Below are 18,529 nucleotides of genomic sequence, written 5' to 3'. Positions count from 1 at the left end.
TAAACGAATCTCGGCCACTTCCTTTATAATGGAGTCCCAATATGTAGACGCATGAGCCAACACTTTTGTATTTTCGAATTGCATGTTATGTCCGTTTTCTTAGGGAATGCTCCGCTATGGCCGACTTGTCAAGCTCCCTTTGTTTTATATGGCGCTTGTGCTCAGTACAACGTTCAGTAACTGTGCGAATTGTTTGTCCGATATACATGCTGCCACATTCACAGGTACACCGTACACACCGGACACTCGAAGAGCAATTTCGTCTTTAACAGGGCGCAACGTATCTCGTATCTTGGGGGCGGGCCGGGACACTGGTCTTAGCCAATGTTTCTGCAGCAGACGTCCTAACTTAGTGCTAGTTGCTCCACAGTATGGCAGGAATACAGTCCGTTTGGTCTCTTCTACTGATTCACCAGGTGTCTTTCGTCGGCGACCCTTGAAAGCGTTTGCGATTTCTCTTTGCTGTATCCGTGTTCCCTGAAAACACGTTTTAAGTTTTACAATTCAGACTGTAGGTGGTCGTCGTCAGAGATAATCTTGGCTCTATGAACCAACGTGTTCAGGACAGCTTTCTTGTGTACAGGGTGATGTAACCTATTGGCGGTCAAGTACCGATCAGTGTGTGTTTGTTTCCGGTACACTGAATGACCAAGCTTGCCTCCTGCCTTCCGCTCAACCAAAACATCCAAGAATGATAGCTTGCCGTGCTTCTCCATCTCGACAGTAAATTTAATGTTGGGATGTACACCATTCATATGATGGACGAACTGCTGTAGTGTATCTTCACCGTGAGGACATATCAGGAAGGTGTCATCAACATATCGTGGAAAGAAAGACGCCCGTAATGTGGTAGTTTGCAGAGCCTGCTCCTCGAAGTGCTCCATGAAGAAATTTGCAGCTGCTGGAGACAGTGGTGATCCCATGGCTGTGCCGTCCTTCATCTCATAATACTCATCACAGTACGAAAAGTACGTTGTCGTTAGGACGTGACGGTACAACTTAATGATTCCAGATGGAAAATGTTGCGCCAAAAGATCGAGAGTATCCTGTATTGGCACCCTCATAATATGTGACACAACGTCCAGGCTAACCATTAGGTCGTTTGGGCCTATCTTCATCCTCTTGAGTGTCTCAACAAATTTCTACGAGTTGACAACATGGTGTTCGCAATGTCCCAATTTTGGTGCTAATAATCGTGCTAGATGTTTAGCAAGTCTGTAGGTGGGCCAACTGACTGCACTAACAATGGGCCTCAGAGGAACACTTTCCTTGTGTGTCGTTCTTCTGGGTACCCCCTCGTAACACTGTATTTGGAAGTTGCTTGCGGATGAGTCTCTGTACGGGAGTGTAGATTTGGAAGTAGGGCTGAGTGGATACGGAGCGCTGTGCTCGCCTTGTGCAGGCAATGGAGGCCCAGGTGGACGCGGGTCGCGCGCGATCCATAGGACTGTCCAACTTCAACGCGCGCCAGATCAAGCGCGTGTGGGAGTCCGCGCGCATCAAGCCGACCAACCTGCAGGTGGAGATGCACGCCTACTTCCAGCAGCGCGAGCTCAGGGCCTTCTGCCGCGCGCTAGACATCACCGTCTGCGCCTGGGGTCCCCTGGGCACCCCTGGCATCTACTCGTTCGTCGAGAAGCAGGGCGCCGATGTCAGCAAGTACGTACACCCTAATCTCCCGGTATCTGTAACATTGTAATCATCATGTAACTACTAGGCTTAAATTGTTTGTTGTTTGTTTGTTTGCAAAATGTTCCATTACAAGTTCTTGTGTCACTACGTGTATGTATTGTGCGTGTGTGTGGAGTGGAGTAGAATGTTTGTGTTGCATGATGATAATGATGATGATGACGATGATGCTGAGAGAATGGAGAAAGCGAAACCTGGCTCTGGCACATAGCATGCTCCTCGCTAATAGCAATAAGGAGGTCACCAAGCTTAATGTCCCCATCCGATGAGCATCAGCAGTGGCACATGCCCTCACTTCATGAGACACTGCGGAGACGTTTGGTATTTCAATCGAGACATTGGGGCAAAGTACAGCGACCAGGAACTTTACACCACCACCTCTACTCTCGTTGCTGGCCAAACACTGGCAGTTAAAATTTTTCCAACCACCAGGATACTGGCTTACCCAAAGGTCGAGCGTCACCGCACAAGTGCATATTAGCGACCTCACGGAAGCGAGTGGTATATGTTGTTGTTGTGGTTGTGCCGGCCGGTGTGGCCGAGCGGTTCTAGGCGCTTCAGTCTGGAACCGCGCGATCGCTACGGTCGCAGGTTCGAATCCTACCTCTGGCTTGGATGTGTGTGGTGTCCTTAGGTTAGTTAGGTTTAAATAGTTCTAAATCTAGGGGACTGGTGACCTCAGATGTTAAGTCCCATAGTGCTCAGAGCCATTTGAACCATTTTTTTGTTGTGGTTGTGATGGTGGTGGTGGCTCTGGCCTTCAGTCTAAAGATTGCTTTCGTGCAGCTCTCCATGCTAGTTCATCATGAGCAAAGCATACCTCTCCATAACTCTTACAACGTACACCTATATGAACCTGTTCACTATAGTTAAGCCTCGATATTCCACTACAACTTTCATTCCACCGTCTCATCCCTCCATTACCAAACTGGCGATCCTTTAATGCCTCTGCTTCACTCCTTTTGGTCAAATTGTACCATGAAGGTAGCTACTCTCCAATTCAATCCAGTATCTCCTTCCTAGTTACACGATCTAATTGGTTCTCTAAGTGGAGCCGTCTCTATAATGAACGCTCATAACAGGCTATGGCTGTAAACCAGGCTGGAGTTCAGCCTCGGGCAGCCACTGTTCTTGGCAGTGCTGCTACAGTCTTGAACTCAGAGCATATAGCTAAATGAACATCGTCCTACTGTAGGTTGAAGATTATTTTATTTGTTTACTGAGTACCCAACACTCCCCAGGTCCATATTTTTTTTCCAATTCTATTAGCCCACCTCCCCCTTCCCCTCTCTCTATCCACCTACTCTGTCTGCCTCTTTGCTTGTCTCTTCACCCGCTCTCTCCCAGTTCACCTCCTCCACTCCACACACTCTATACATCTCCTCATGCCTTTCTCTCCACCGACTTGCTACTCCCCACAATCTCTCTATTTGCTCCTTCATTTGCCCCTTCATTCGATCTTCTCCTACCCCCTCTTTCAGCCCATCTTCTCCTGTTTGCTTTCTCTGTCCATTTCCCTCTACTCTTCTCTCTGCCAATCTCCTCCTACTCCACATCTGTTACATCTTCTCGTTTCTCCTCTATGACTGTCCATCTCCTTTTCCCTCATTCTCTCTCCATGTTATCAGTACCACCCTAATAGACTGATGTTTCTTAACCCCCCCCCCCACCCCCCAGTTAGTGTTGTGGACTGGGTGTGTCCACTCTGATGCTCTGATGAAAATCTCGCTGCCATTGAAAATGACTAATGAAGACTGATGGTATGGATGAGTAGGTTCTAGGGTAACACACACATACAATAAACTAACAGAATAGTGAATAGTGTGACGTCCCGTCTCCCGTTTTGTTGTCGCTGTTGATGAGCCGCTGCTGCCACAGCTCGGTCGGTGGAATAGAGACGCGACGCGCAGTGATGGTTGTCCCCGTCGGATAACGTGGAACAGCACCTGAAAATCTCTAAAGAAAATTGTTCCTCGCATAATGTATGGAAGTCCGTTTGCGAGTCCGCACAGTCTTCTGAGCGATGCGAACTGCTGCTTTTAATTGTCTGTTATGGTTTTATGATGATTTGCTATGTCCGGTTAGTAAGTTATTGCAGTATTGAGTGAATCATTTATCACCGGCGATGTCTCACACCACTGAAGCGAGCAAAAATTCATTTGCGGTTCAGTATCAGTAGTTGTTGTTACGTTGCTGGGCAGAATTGTTCACTACGGCACGACGCAAATCCAAAGATAATCTATACTGCTTTCGTGCGTCGTAATATTATCAGTAGTTGTTGTTACGTTGCTGGGCAGAATTGTTCACTACGGCACGACGCAAATCCAGAGATAATCTATACTGCTTTCTTGCTTTCGTGCGTCGTAATATTATTTCATCAAAACACTCCTTTCAATGCTCAATGCTCATCCAGTCACTCTTTCAATTAAAATGTTCACAGTTAATTAATTTTGATCATCAACTATCACACAGTTCAATTAATGATGGAGCCAACACGTGAGATTTCCATTACTGACGAACAATTTTTGTTGTTCCTTCATAGCAGTTAGTTTATAATCAACACACCACAGGCACACCAATAGATCAGATCAATTACGATTCTTTTCAGTTCGGTGATCGTGACAATTACAACTTTTACAATCGGCTTTTTTGTATTATCTTCGTGTGGTCGTATTAATGTTTCCTACTCAAGGCTAATCAGGTATTTTAGTCTCCGATACCATGTCCATTCTTCGTTGTAACTGTTCACTTTGATGAAGGTTGAGTCCAACAATAATATCTCCAATAATCAGAGTTCATCAACTCGTCGTACAGTATCAGAATATCACTTCAGTTCAAGTTCTCAAGTCAGGATAACACAGAACAAAGTCCGCGCATCTCTATCACGCAATAGTACTTTTTAGGAATAGAAACAATCTCGTAGCGTTTCGTTTGAACAAACGGTGCTCTCTCACGACTTGATAGCAAGCAAGCTAGCAACCGACTAACATTTCCATGATCGAACATTGTAGACGCGTTGAATTTCCTTTTCGCCGCGTTTACAACTCTCTTTCACAATAAATGTTATCTCTGACCGACATATTACTTTGGACTTAACTTTCGTCGTACTGATTTGCAGTTATTACTGAGATGTTTGATAGCTAATTAAAAATAACCTTTCTTTCTTTCTACCTTTATATCATGACATACTCAGTAATTATTGAAATTGGTGTTCATCAAAACTTTAAGGTGCTATATTATTGTCGAAGTTGTCGTACCTGTCAGGATAACACTGTTCCCTACTTTAAATTATCATGACATCCTTATTTGGGTTTTCAGGTTTCTTGGGGTGTTACAATAATAATATATATTACTCAACTTGACGGATAAATACGTGATAGGGTTGGAACCAATGTTGCGCGGGTACTAACGTGCGGATCAATTGTAACAGCAGCAAGAACAATAATTTACCCCTCTTCTGTCGTCAATTTTTTCCTTCTGTTACGTTTTCTAGGTGATACACTAGCGCTTTTACATAATCGGTTGAAAAGGTTGATAAATAATTGCCGAGATGGTTGCCTGTTGCCTGTTGACGTAGATGATCTCCTTTTGTGTCTTTCCTGGAGTACCACACTACTAACAACTCATTCATCTTTCGTGTCAGTTGCCATGTGTTTTTCCAACAGGCATTATGTTTTTATTTGATTTCCTTCTTTACGGAACTGAAATATGTAAACAGACTCGGTGCTTGGCCACGCTTTCCATGAGTGTCACACAGGACAAATGACACTGCTGGGTGAAGACCCATGTGAGTATATCTTTACTATTTCAGAATGCAGAGATACGACCTGCTGGGAGATCCAGTCGTGAAGGGCATCGCACAGAAGCACGGCAGGACCACAGCTCAAGTCCTGCTCCGCTTCCTCATGCAACTGGAGGTCGCAGTCATCCCAAAGAGTGTCAGCCCAACTCGTGTCAGGGAGAACTTCAAGGTAAGTACTCACCGGTGCTTCAGATTTTATTACATGCAGCATTCTGTAGGAAAAGACCGCTCGTTATAACGGGTACTGAGGCTGGAAGTGACGCTGAGTCAGTTCAGATATTCATTCCAGATCCCCTACACGGTCATCGCTGGGACACATCCCAGCACAAGGGTATGGTCCACAAAGAGCCCCAATTTTACTAGCACTCTGATAGTTAAATAAGTGACTTAATGAACCACAACGAAAAAAACCTACATGTGCATAGTGTAGCACGGCATGCACTTAAATTTAATGATTCATTAAAAGACAATTCCATCTCCCACCCCGGCTGTTATACAGTCGCTGTCATTTAGACCACACCAGGAACTGTTTTCGGCTATGTACCATTTTCAAATGCTACTTCTAGCTTTCCAAGCGTTAATCCCGACTTGCAGGGTCTGTTGTCATGGTTAACAAGATTTGGCGTGTTAATTGTAGGGGCTGGCCGGATACCCTTCCTGTCGCCACCCCATACCCTCCTGGCGTCTGGTGTAATCCATGAAATAGTGGGAATGTGTTGTAAATGTCTGCGAGTCGTGTAACTGAGGTGTAACGTAAGGACCAGCCCGGTATTCACCTAGCAGGATGTGGAAAACCGCCTAAAAACCACATCCAGGCTGGCCGGCACACCGGGCCTCGTAGTTAGTCCGCCAGGTGGATTCGGTCTGGGGCCAACCCAGCTACCTGAGTCCAGGAAGCAGCGCGTTACCGCTCTCAGCTACCCTGGAGGGTTTTCAAATGCTACTTCTATAGTGGTAAATTTACGCCGACACCCTCTGTGGGAAAGTTGTGTCTGTTATTTAGTTATACACGATGTCTCATATAAAACCAGTGCACATCACCTTCCACATTCAAATAAGAATGAACTAACTAAAAAAGAATGTATAATAGCCATGTAGCTATCTGTTTATAAGAAAAGCTCGAAGTGGTTGCCATGGGCATCCAGGCATCGCTGACTTCATGTGATGATGTTACCAGCAAGACCCTGTAATTTCGCAGGCGTGGTGTTGTCAATTTTTCTAATAATATTCTGTTTGAAGGCAGTCTTGTGAGAGGACTGTTAGCATACACTTTGCTTTCTAATGCGCCCTTTAAATAAAAATCACACGATGTTATGTCTGGCGACCTTGAGGGCCAAAGGCCTCTGCTGACGGGTCTGTTTCCAGGGAACACGTTGGTGATGTAGGCCATAGTTTGCATGGATATGTGGGCGGTTGCTCCATTTTGTTGGAATACGGTATACAGCTTCTCTGCATGTGTTAATTGTGCATTGAGAGAGTCAAAGAGCTCTAGACATCTGCCACTGTTTAAGGTGTAATTGAAAAATATGGGGCCAATAATATGGATGACAGAGAATGCACACCAAACACCTACCTTCTCTGAGTGAAGAGCTTCTAAATGCAGAATATGTGGGTTTTTCTGCGACCAGTCTCTGCAATTCTGCGAGTTCACAGAAACTGAGAAATGAAAGCAGGCTCATCTGACATGAAGTAAACCAAGGGGCCCAACTGATGTTGACAGCCAGTTACAATAATGAATTCTTTCTCCCTGATCCTCGAATATCAACGCTTACACCACATTCATACGATAAGCTTTTAATTTCATATGCTTTAATACACGATGACACGATGTATGACATATACCAACTTGCTGTGTTAACCTGCTTAACGACTTGTAGGGACTTCTTGTGATGTCCATGCGAATTCTGTCTATAGTTTCAGAGGTCCTCACTGTCGATCGCTATTCCTCTGCACATTCTAAGCAGATCCTACAGTCCCCTATTACTTGTACACATCTTCAATAGCGCTGCTCGTGGGGAGTTTCGTACCAAGATACTTCGCTTAAAACATTTCTTTATATTCCTTGACGAAACCTGTCTTTGTGTAACACTCCACAGTATCAATTCGCTGTTCTAATGCAAACTGACCCATTTCAGTAACAACTCAACAATATGAGCTTCTCACAACTGATGCACGAACACACAGCTGCACTCAGCTTTTCCATAAAATGTAGTGTAGCCAACTTTCGATATAGTGTTGCCGCTTCACAAGCAATTCGACTAGAGATGATTAAGTGGTAAGTGAGGCGTTCCGGTTTTATGTGCGACACCCTGAATAAATGCTATCGTAGCAGACAGGATCGGGAACAATGTTCCATATTCCTCAACAATCTAAAATAACGTCACTGCAGTGCTGTATATATGTAAACAAAAATGATATTTTAGGTTGTTGACGAGTACGGAACGTTGTTACGAGTCGAGAATACAACTGCGGTTGCATGCTCAAATGATAGACGCGCTTTTGTATACACCCGCATAGGTATAGCACCTGAAAATGGCGCATCACCTATACCAACTGATGGTGTGAAATAAATTACAGTGATAGTATAATGGCCAAGGTGAAAACTGGAATTATATTTTGAGATGTTTGGAGCATTGCTGTGCCATTAAATACTCTTATTAAATGATCCATATCTTCTAAAAACTCGACTGAAATCAATCCGAATAGGCCTGAGAGGCCCCAGCAGAACCGGCCGACCGCCGTGTCATCCTCATCCTTAAATGTCACTGGACGCGGATGTGGAGGGGCAAGTGGTGAGCACACCGCTCTCCCAGCCATTGTTTGTTTACGAGATGGAGCCCCTACTCCTCAGTCAAGTAGCTTTTCAATTGGCCCCAAAAGGGCTGAGTGCACCCCGCTTGCCGACAGCACGCAGCAGACCGGGCGGTGACCCATCCACGTGCTAGCCAAGCCCGACAGCGCTTAACATCGCTGATCTGACGGGAACGGGAGTTACCATGGCGGCAAGGCTGTCAGTGATTCATATACACTACCTAATTTAAAAAAATCGAGGCTCCCATAAGGCGAAAAGGAAACGAAATGAAACCTCACAGGTTGAGAGGATACGTGACGTTATTAAAGTGATAACAAAATCGAGTTAGATTTACAGTGTTACTTTTCTTTATTCTCCTGTAGTGGGAATCTTGCATTGTGGTTACTTTATATTTCTTGTTGTGACAGCGGTCTTCACAGTGATAGGTTGAGGTTAGTTGATTGGTTTGGGGGAGAGGACCAAACAGCGAAGTCATTATTGGTCCCATCGCATTAGGGACTGATGGGGAAGGAAATCAGCTGTGCCCTTTCAAAGGAAACATCCCGACACTTGCCTGAATCCATTCAAGAAAATCACAGGAAACCTGAATCAGGATGGCCCAACGTGGGTTTGAAACGTCCTCCTCCAGAATGTGAGTCCAGTGAGCTAACCACTGTGCCACCTCGCTCAGTAATTTACAAGGAACTTGCCGCTATGGGCCTGCTTATCGGTAAGACGATGCACCCATTCTGACCTGGGCCCTTGCACTGATTCGGCTGGGAAGGGCGTCATAAATCCGAAGCATACTCTCCTGAATTAAGCTGACCCAGAAGTGTTGTAGCTTGTCCTAGATATGCTGACGCTGCAATGGCGTTGACATCCGAGCTGGTCCCACACATGTTGCATTCAGGACACTCCAAGAGCTGGCTGCTGAAGTACCTCAGCGTCCCGCAGACAGTTCATAGAGGCACATGCTGTGAGTGGACGAGGGTTGTCCTGTTGAAAAATGGCATGACAATAAATGAGACCTCAGTATGTCCTGACAGTCCATTATGCCAAGAGAATTCCCAACCAGCTGTCACGTGAAGTCGTATCCGGTGACCCTCCCCCCCCCCCCCCCCCCCACACACACATACACTGTGACGCCGGGAATAACATGTCTGTGCCTCTCCAAAACACTTGAAGAATGAGACCATTCCCCAGATCACCGTTATACTCTCCGGTTATGGTCATCTGGGATGGTGCAGAACGGATATTCATTCATAAGCACAGCGCGACGCCATTCACCATAAGTCCACGTTTCTCAGTCATAGTGCCACTCCTTACACATCCGTATGTGTTGCGGTGATAATTGCAGGTTACTCGTGGGACGGTAGTTTCCTAGTCCGACTGCTGCTAGCATCTAACTAATGGTGCCGGATGACATAGAGCGTTGCAGGAGGTCCACTATTTGTTCTCGGATGTCAGGCGCAGATATAAAGCAGTTACAATGTGTGTGATGCACAGAGCAGCGATCCACCCTTGTGGTGCTCAGAAGTGGTCGACCAGAACCTTGCGGATGAGTGTGCCTGCCCTAATAGTCTATTGCCATGCAGTCCAACATCGGGCCATTGTCATATATGAATATCAATCAAATGTGAATATTACACGATTCGGTCATCCAGCCGAATGGAGGCTCACAATGAGACCTCTTTCAAACTCTGTCAGGTGCTGATAACGCTGTCTCATACGAGAACACAATCCGCCCCCGGTAGCTGAGTGGTTAGCGCGACAGAATGTCGCCCGGGTCCGCTTCCCGGCTGGGTCGGAGATTTTCTTTGCTCAGGGACTGGGTGTTGCGTTGTCCTATCATCATCATTTCATCCCCATCGACGCGCAGGTCGCCGAAGTGGCGTCAAATCGAAAAACCTGCACCCGGCGAACGGTCTACCCGACGGGAGGCCTTCACCACACGACATTTATTTATACGAGTACACTGCATCTCTTTGTGCGTCACAGTGGTGACACAACGTCCGACACTGTTTACTCCCCTTGTACGAGATGCTACCCAAAATTTCCGAGAATTTCATTGTAAAAAGCAGAAAACTCTGCGTTCATTCTATTGTCCTCCGCCATCTCCAAAGTACTTGCCTCGGGCATATATGGAACGATTGCAGCATTGTTCCCAATTTTAGAAGCACTCCTAGAAGTCTGTAGGGTGAAGGGCGTTCAGGGTGCTTTCCAATTCCACTTCAATGTCTTCAGTCGAGTCAAAACTTCACTCTTTAAATGCGATTTTCACTTTCAGCAACAGGTAGAAGTCGCACAGGGCAAGGTCTGGCGAGCAGGAATGGTTAGCGACCGTTGCCATGTTGTTTTTGGCCAAGAACTCCCTCACAAAAAGCGACATGTGCGCGAGTGCATTGTCATGGTGCACCGACCAGTCTTTCTTGTAACAAGTTACCTTCCATTGGGAATGTGGAATGCACTCCACGACTGTGATATGACTTTCGAAATGATGGAGCACAGCAATAACTCGTTCTTTTATTCCAGGTTTTATTAAGCAAATCTAGATTTCGGCTAGTGCCTAGCCATTATCAATTCACTGTACCATGGTATCAATGCATGTCCTAATACGTCAGTCCCCTGTTGTTCGGGCTTCCTTCACAGTTCTTTCAAGACTACTGTATTATACAGTAGTCTTGAACGAACTGTATAATACAGAAGTCTTGAACAAACTGTGATAAGCCCGAGCAACAGGGTACTGACGTACTAGGACATGCATTGATACTACGATATAGTGCACTGATAATGGCTAGACACTAGCCAAAATCTAGATTTGCTTAATAAAACCTGGAAGAAAAGAACGACTGATTGCTGTGCTCCATCATTTTGATAGCCTTTCTTTTTCCACAGCTCCGGGCGTTTGCGCCGAATACACTACTGGCCATTAAAATTGCTACACCAAGAAGAAATCCAGATGATAAACGGGTATTCATTGGACCAATATGTTATACTAGAACTGACATGTGATTACATTTTCACGCAATTTGGGTCCATAGATCCTGAGAAATCAGTACCCAGAACAACCACCTCTGGCCGTAATAACGACCTTGATACGCCTGGGCATTGAGCCAAACAGAGCTTGGATGGCGTGTACAGCTACAGCTGCCCATGCAGCTTCAACACGTTACCACAGTTCATCAAGAGTAGTGACTGACATATTGTGACGAGCCAGTAGCTCGGCCACCATTGACCAGACGTTTTCAGTTGGTGAGAGATCTGGAGAATGTGCTGGCCAGGGCAGCAGTCGAACTTTTTCTGTATCCATAAAAGCCCGTGCAGGACCTGCAACATGCGGTCGTGCATTATCCTGCTGAAATGTAGGGTTTCACAGGGATCGAGTGAAGAGTAGAGCCACGGGTCGTAACACATCTGAAATGTAACGTCCACTGTTCAAAGTGCCGTCGATGCGAACAAGAGGTGACCGAGACGTGTAACCAAATGGCACCCCAACCCATCACGCTGGGTGATACGCCAGTATGGTGATGACGAATACACGCTTCCAATGTGCGTTCACCGCGATGTCGCCAAACACGAATGCGACCATCATGATGCTGGATTCATCTGAAAAAAAGACGTTTTGCCATTCGTGCACCCAGGTTCATCGTCGAGTACACCATCGCAGGCGCTCCTGTCTGTGATGCAGCGTCAAGGATAACCGCAGCCACGGTCTCCGAGCTGATAGTCCATGCTGCTGCAAACGTCGTCGAACTGTTCGTGTAGATGGTTGTTGTCTTGCAAATGTCCCCATCTGTTGACTCAGGGATCGAGACGTGGCTGCACGATCCGTTACAGCCATTCGGATAAGATGCCTGTCATCTCGACTGCTAGTGATAAGAGGCCGTTGGGATCCAGCACGGCGTTCCGTATAATCCTCCTGAACCCACCGATTCCATATTCTGCTAACAGTCATTGGATCTCGACCAACGCGAGCAGCAATGTCGCTATACGATAAACCGCAATCGCGATAGGCTACAATCCGACATTTATCAAAGTCGGTAACGTGATGGGACGCATTTACGAGGCATCACAACAACGTTTCACCAGGCAACGCCGGTCAATTGCTGTTTGTGTATGTGAATTCGGTTCGAAACTTTCCTCATGTCAGCACGTTGTAGGTGTCGCCACCGGCGCCAACCTTGTGTGAATGCTCTGAAAAGCTGATCATTTGCATATCACAGCATCTTCTTCCTGTCGGTTAAATTTCGCGTCTGTAGCACGTCATCTTCGTGGTAGCAATTTTAATGGCCAGTAGTGTATTTTCCATCAGTCCCACCGTAAAACTGCCCGTTGACAGTCTGACCAGGTGCAGCAAACTCCTGATGCACTACTCCCTGAATGTCGGAAAAAAATGAACAGCGTTGACTTCATGTTGCAGCGAACTTGTCGAGCTTTTTTCAGCCTTGGAGAAGATGACGTTTCCCATTATGATGATTGCTTCTTCGTTTCAGGATCACAACCATAGAGCCAAGATTCACTCTGGATAAGAATTTTGGACACTTGGCCTCTTTTTGCAGCTCAGTGCACGTCTGACTCCTAACGTTAATCGGTGCTGAGAAGGGGAGGTACAAACTTCGCTGCAATTCGTCTCATCTTCAGTTCACCGGCTAGATTTCGTTGACATGTAACGTACAACAGCCCTATTACAAACATCGTGAGTTGTCTGACTTCGGTCTTCGTGAAGCACGTCACTCACATTCATGATCATTTCCGCTGTTGTGCGTGTTGACGATCGACCAGAATTTTTGTCATGTTTCACAGCTTCTCGGCCTTCCTTGTAGGGCTTGAACCACTCAAATATTCTTGTTTAATTCAATGCAGCCTCATCAACTACCTCTGTCAACATGCGCCGGGTTTCAGCTGCAGTTTTCTTCAATCTTTGCTTTCTCGCCTTATCCATTTCACAATCCGCAGATGCACTGAAACACGTCCTGGCACACACCACTACAATTCACAACTGCATGCGCCAAAGATGACGCAACTTCGTGCTGCAGCAGCTAAGACATGTATCTTGAGACCTCTAGCGACGGAATGTCGTACTCCTACCAATTTTACCGGTACAATGAAATTCTAGGATATTTTGGGTACCATCTCGTATACTCAGCCAGGCCTTGTAACAATACTCAACACGAACAACACAGAGAATTGCAACTCTAATCATTTATACCCATTAATGGCATTTACGTCTGCAAAGTTAAATAGACATCTGACCACATCTTCTGGGATCTTCATTTCTTTTATCAGGAAGTGTATTTCATCATCTTCACTGTTATGTTAATGCGGTAAATGTATCAATGATATCATAGATCAATGCGCGAACCGAAGTAACTGGCAAAATGCATATTTTGGCCCATACTTTTCGTTTTCGTCCTCAATCTAAACTATGTCCTTCTCCTTCAAGATTATCGAACCAAGTGGTCGTTACCATTCTTTTAAAAGCTATCTTTCTGTGTCTTCAAAGAATAGCGTCACAAATTTGTCATTATGGAACATCGTTCCCCTCACAAAGCTATCTTCTATATTTACTTGCGTAGTTGCTGCGATTTTCACAACTGGATCAAGATGCTTGCGATAGCTTCCGAGTACAGGTGTGAGAACTGTACTGCGTCTTTCTTCTATCGCCTTTCACCCAGTTAACTAATGTGTTTCGTTATAACCTCGCCCTTACAGGCAGCTATCTCTGAAGACTGCCTCTAACGCAAATGAATCGGGGGCGTTGACTGCAACATCCATACGAAACGCATACCCTCTCTGAACTATACTCGCACGCCATCAGCCATCATCACCCAGCACAGAAGCACACTGCCACAAAAATGTTGCTAGAAGGACGACAACCTGCTCCATGAGCTGTGCCACCTACGCAAGGTCTTTAGGAATAACGGCTACAGCGATTACCTAATAAATGGACTGACCTCAAGCATAAAACCGCGGACTAGGTGCGGGAAAAAAAGTATGATATAAGCTGTCTGTTCAAAAGACACAAAATCAAATCACCGTTCGAGCCTCCGTGAGAAATTCGCCAATTATTGAGACCAGTTAACCCTTTGCCCACAAGTTTGACTGGAAGGACATTAACAACGAGGTCGGTTGGGATACCATCCACTGAAATACATTTGTATTTTTAAGTATAATTAAATGAACCCTAACTGATATTAACAAATCAAATATTTGTCTCTATTGTTGGGAAAAATAAATAATAAAAAGCAACATTTTGTAGAAATAGATAACACGTAACTGTATGCCAAAAATCTTCAGCGTTAAAAGTATTATTTTACTAGTGCTAGGTCACAGAGACACCTAGGTACTTTTCACCACATCACTTGACTAGATAACTACAGTCTAACAAGACAGACAATCTAAATAAATAAAAATTAATTACCGCATGTATGAAATATCACCTCTCTAGAACGGCGTGACCGATTTGGTTAATATTTTTTTATTTGGTTAGAAAACAAACGACGAAATAATCTATTTATATTGACTGTGCAATGGTGTAAAAAATGTATTTTTCCTTATGATATGTACGTTTCTTCTATGATAATCATCAAATGAACATTAAAAACAAAATCTTATAGCACTATGGGCACAGTAACGTAGATGAAGTTCTGAACGAAAGAACGGATTATAAATAAAACTAAATTCAAACAAAATGAGAAACGGAAAAAATGAATGCAATAAAATGGAGAAAAATATCGGATGATAAAACTGTAGAAATTAAATTGAAATTAACACATAAAAATAATTAAAATCAGGTGAACAAAGATTCCAAGTGGAGAAAAATGTTAGGAACAGAAATGAGAGCAACTGAAAAACTAAATACCGTGATTAAAATGATGTGACAAAGCAGTAAAGATAGAAATTACATTTAACCCAATTAACTGAATAAAAATAATGACCGAAGTCACTTCGAATAAGATTTAAAAATACTAATTTAGTCAAAGACCTTCAGTAATAGGCTGTGCAACCGACCTGCTGAATAAAACATTTTCTCAGCTCCGGAATTTTTTTTCGTCAGTTACTCACAAGAGAGGCTCACCAGGCTGAGTGGCCATAAGGTGTGGTCCCTGGGACCTTAGCCTACATCACCACATAGATGACTTCATAAAGTCAATCCCACCACTGGAGACCTCTTCTCAGAACACGTGGGCTCTACAAGATACCCACTTACCCTGCGAGAGCGGATATTTTGATGTCGGACAGGCAGTGCGCACTGTGGAACAACACAGGATGGAGCGCGAGAGGTTTTATTGCCTACGCTATCCTGAAAATACTTCAGAAAACGGCCGCCAGATCAATTTGAGGAATTGTGAACCCATGTCTTCTGCTTACCTGACGAATCGCTATTGCGTCATTTCATAGACAAAGAATGTCATGACTTAACATGTATGTAATTTGCTCCATTTTTCATTAGTGATTCCACTATAATAGACCACAACTGTAGAGAACGCTTGTTTTTCTAATTTAACGTATCTAACATGATGATGCAGTTTCTAAGCTAAGAAACGAGTCGTTAAATAAAATATTTGCAGGAGCAGTAAAGCGGTTTACGACGTCTGCTTTCAGCTGCGGTTGTCCCTCATACGAAATGGAGTGTACAGCACTTGTAAAGACTTTCAGTCAGATACGTTAGACAAATATTACTTTCAAATTCATTCGACGCTTCTCGAAAATCGAGAAGTCAGTACGGAGTCAGTATGCAGTGATAACTCAACAGTGCGTCCTACGAGAGAATGAGGTGCCATTTCGAGATTTCGGACTGAATCTGAAGCGACATCCCTCAGGACATCCAAAAACTCCATCAGTCAGTGCCACGCCGAATAACTGCTTGCATAAGGGTCGGAGGTGGAGAAAAGCGTTATTTGACTTGCTCAATTTACGAGCTCTTTCTCTTGAATAAATCATCCAATTTTTCTGAAATTCTAATCATTTGTTTGTCTCTACATGTACATCAAATTTACCTATTTCCAACCCATTCGGATAATTCCTTCGCAGTGCGCCGCCTTTTTTTTTAAGGGGGGAGGGGGGGGGGGGGGTTCGTAGAACGTCAAACGGGCCGACTTGGAGCAGGAGAGGCACCACAGGATATTTTAATTTGCACTGTCTATACTTTTACAAGTAAATTCATAAATCTTTATCAGCGTGACCAGGAAGGATTCAGGATTCACACTCATATCAGTGGAAGTTCAAAAACATAACAAAATAATTTTTTTCACACACGAAATTTCATCGTTTTTTCACTTGCTATTATTGGCTGCATTTGTTGCTGCAGGTACACTTTTCTTCACAAGTAAGAGAAGTTCTTCTATGAATTATGCACAGCATACAAACCATACTTACAAGTATATTAAACTCTATAATTTATTTAATTTATGAAAAAATGTTACAGTTATAGTTAATTATAGTTAATTATCTCAATTTTTACCACAGTTTTTAATAGATTTGAAAAATCTAGAGTTTCGCATTAAGGAGTTTCTGTTTAGTAAGCATACCAAGTTTGGACTAATAGGATATTTATTTTGGATGTTACATCCATCTAAGTACAGATTTTTGTGTTTTGCGGAAAATGACCGTTGAAGTTTCTACCTATATTTGGCATTCTTTTAGAACTATCCAGACCCATAAGCAGGTTCTTTTTCATTTTAGAAATCACTTTCCTTCCTTTCCACATTCCTATGATGCACTCCTTGATTTTATCACCTCAAAAAACGATTTATCTGCTTTCACTACGCGCTCTCCGTCTATAGCATACAAAGCTTTGATGCAATTCACCCCGGGCTTAATTCCCATTCCCTCTCAAACATATTTCCTGCTTTGCACACCATCATTAAAACATGAAACTGGATCATAAACACCAATAACAAGTGAATCTTTCCCATACCCATTGGTTAAAACTTTCATTTTGGTTTTGGGTACCGCCAGGAAGACATTTCTTCAATAAGTTTTCATTTGCAAGGTCCCTGAATATAGGTTTGATGGTTTCCATTACAGCAGTTGGTAGAGAATTCTTGTGATGATATTCTTCACTTACGTGTGACAGAAGAATGTGCCATATAATCTCTCCAATATATATGTATTATTCCTCAAACTATTCAGGAAGATATGCGCCACAAGTTAGGCATATTTTTGAAAAATCTATTTTTTTTTTATTTTTGATGTCCCACCCCTTAAAGTGTAGTATGAATCGAAAGGAGGAGATATGATGAGACCATTCTCGAAGATGGATAACTGACCTCTGTTCGAACTCACTCGTATGCCAGAACTCACTCGTATGCCAGTATCACGCCGTTTGGAGTTTACGAATTGTAATGATACTTGCTTTGACATTTCCATATTATTCGTCCAAAGGCTTTTCATTCTGCGCGCCGAGCGAAACACTCACCGGTCTATCGACTCGCAGCATATTTGCGCCAAATCTCTCTAGTCTTACATATTTATAATCAGTTCTACACATCATCTGCAACTAGATTTCGGCGGGCCACTCTTTCTGAGTGTTGCAATTCTCCCATCTTTACTGTACACTACAGCTCAATTCCAGGTCAAAGCACACTCTTACTTTGTCTGGACTGTGACTCACATTTAAGAACTCGTGTTAACTACACTAACTTAAATTAATGGAAAACTTACCAACTTTCAGGTGTTTGATTTCGAGCTCTCTCCAGAAGATATGGAAGCCCTGGAAGCGCTGGACAAAGGACGGAAAGGCAGACTGGGAAGCGAACACTCCCTCCCTTGGTAACTACACCACAGTATTCACTTTTTTTTTTAATTTCATTGCGCACTCATGCCACTTACATACTTGTTCGCTTAACGCGGCTCTTTTCAAGAGGCGTTCGACTCTTTTCAGATATTGATTATCGGTCATAAAATAACGACCGAAGGTTCATTTACTATCTATTATGTGATTGCATAAGCTCGTAGCGCTTTTGTATTGTATGTTGGTAATTCTGTTGCTATGGGCTTATTTATCAATTGTCATTTTTTATTTGTAGTTAAGGGAAGGTTTAATATCTTTTGCTTCAAAAAATCGATTTTTTTTTTTTAATTGCATTTTTGCATCCATAAAAGTGTGTAAAATCCACCCCTGAAACGGTTTTTCCGAATGCGGAACGAAAATGTTTGTTATTCGCGGTTGAACAAAAGAATGCACCTGCCTGAAATCGGCCTCGTACACGCACCAGTTTTTTTCTTTCGGGAACGAGTTATTT

At 43.8% G+C, this 18,529-nt stretch overlaps 1 protein-coding gene across 1 annotated transcript in view; it reads left to right on the top strand.

Annotated features, from left to right (window-relative positions):
* The window catches only part of LOC124716803 (aldo-keto reductase family 1 member A1-like), a 36,815-nt gene extending 18,755 nt beyond the window's left edge, over positions 1 to 18,060 (top strand). Inside the window, exons 4-6 of the mRNA XM_047243352.1 lie at positions 1,403 to 1,659; positions 5,501 to 5,660; positions 17,959 to 18,060. Coding sequence (XP_047099308.1) covers positions 1,403 to 1,659; positions 5,501 to 5,660; positions 17,959 to 18,060 — 519 coding nt within the window. The remainder of the gene's footprint in view (positions 1 to 1,402; positions 1,660 to 5,500; positions 5,661 to 17,958) is intronic.
* Positions 18,061 to 18,529: the final 469 nt, after the last annotated feature.

Source organism: Schistocerca piceifrons, chromosome 9, assembly GCF_021461385.2.
Source record: "Schistocerca piceifrons isolate TAMUIC-IGC-003096 chromosome 9, iqSchPice1.1, whole genome shotgun sequence".
Taxonomy (NCBI): domain Eukaryota; kingdom Metazoa; phylum Arthropoda; class Insecta; order Orthoptera; family Acrididae; genus Schistocerca; species Schistocerca piceifrons.
Note: the sequence above shows the minus strand (reverse complement) of the source record. Positions and strands in the feature narration are given on the sequence as shown.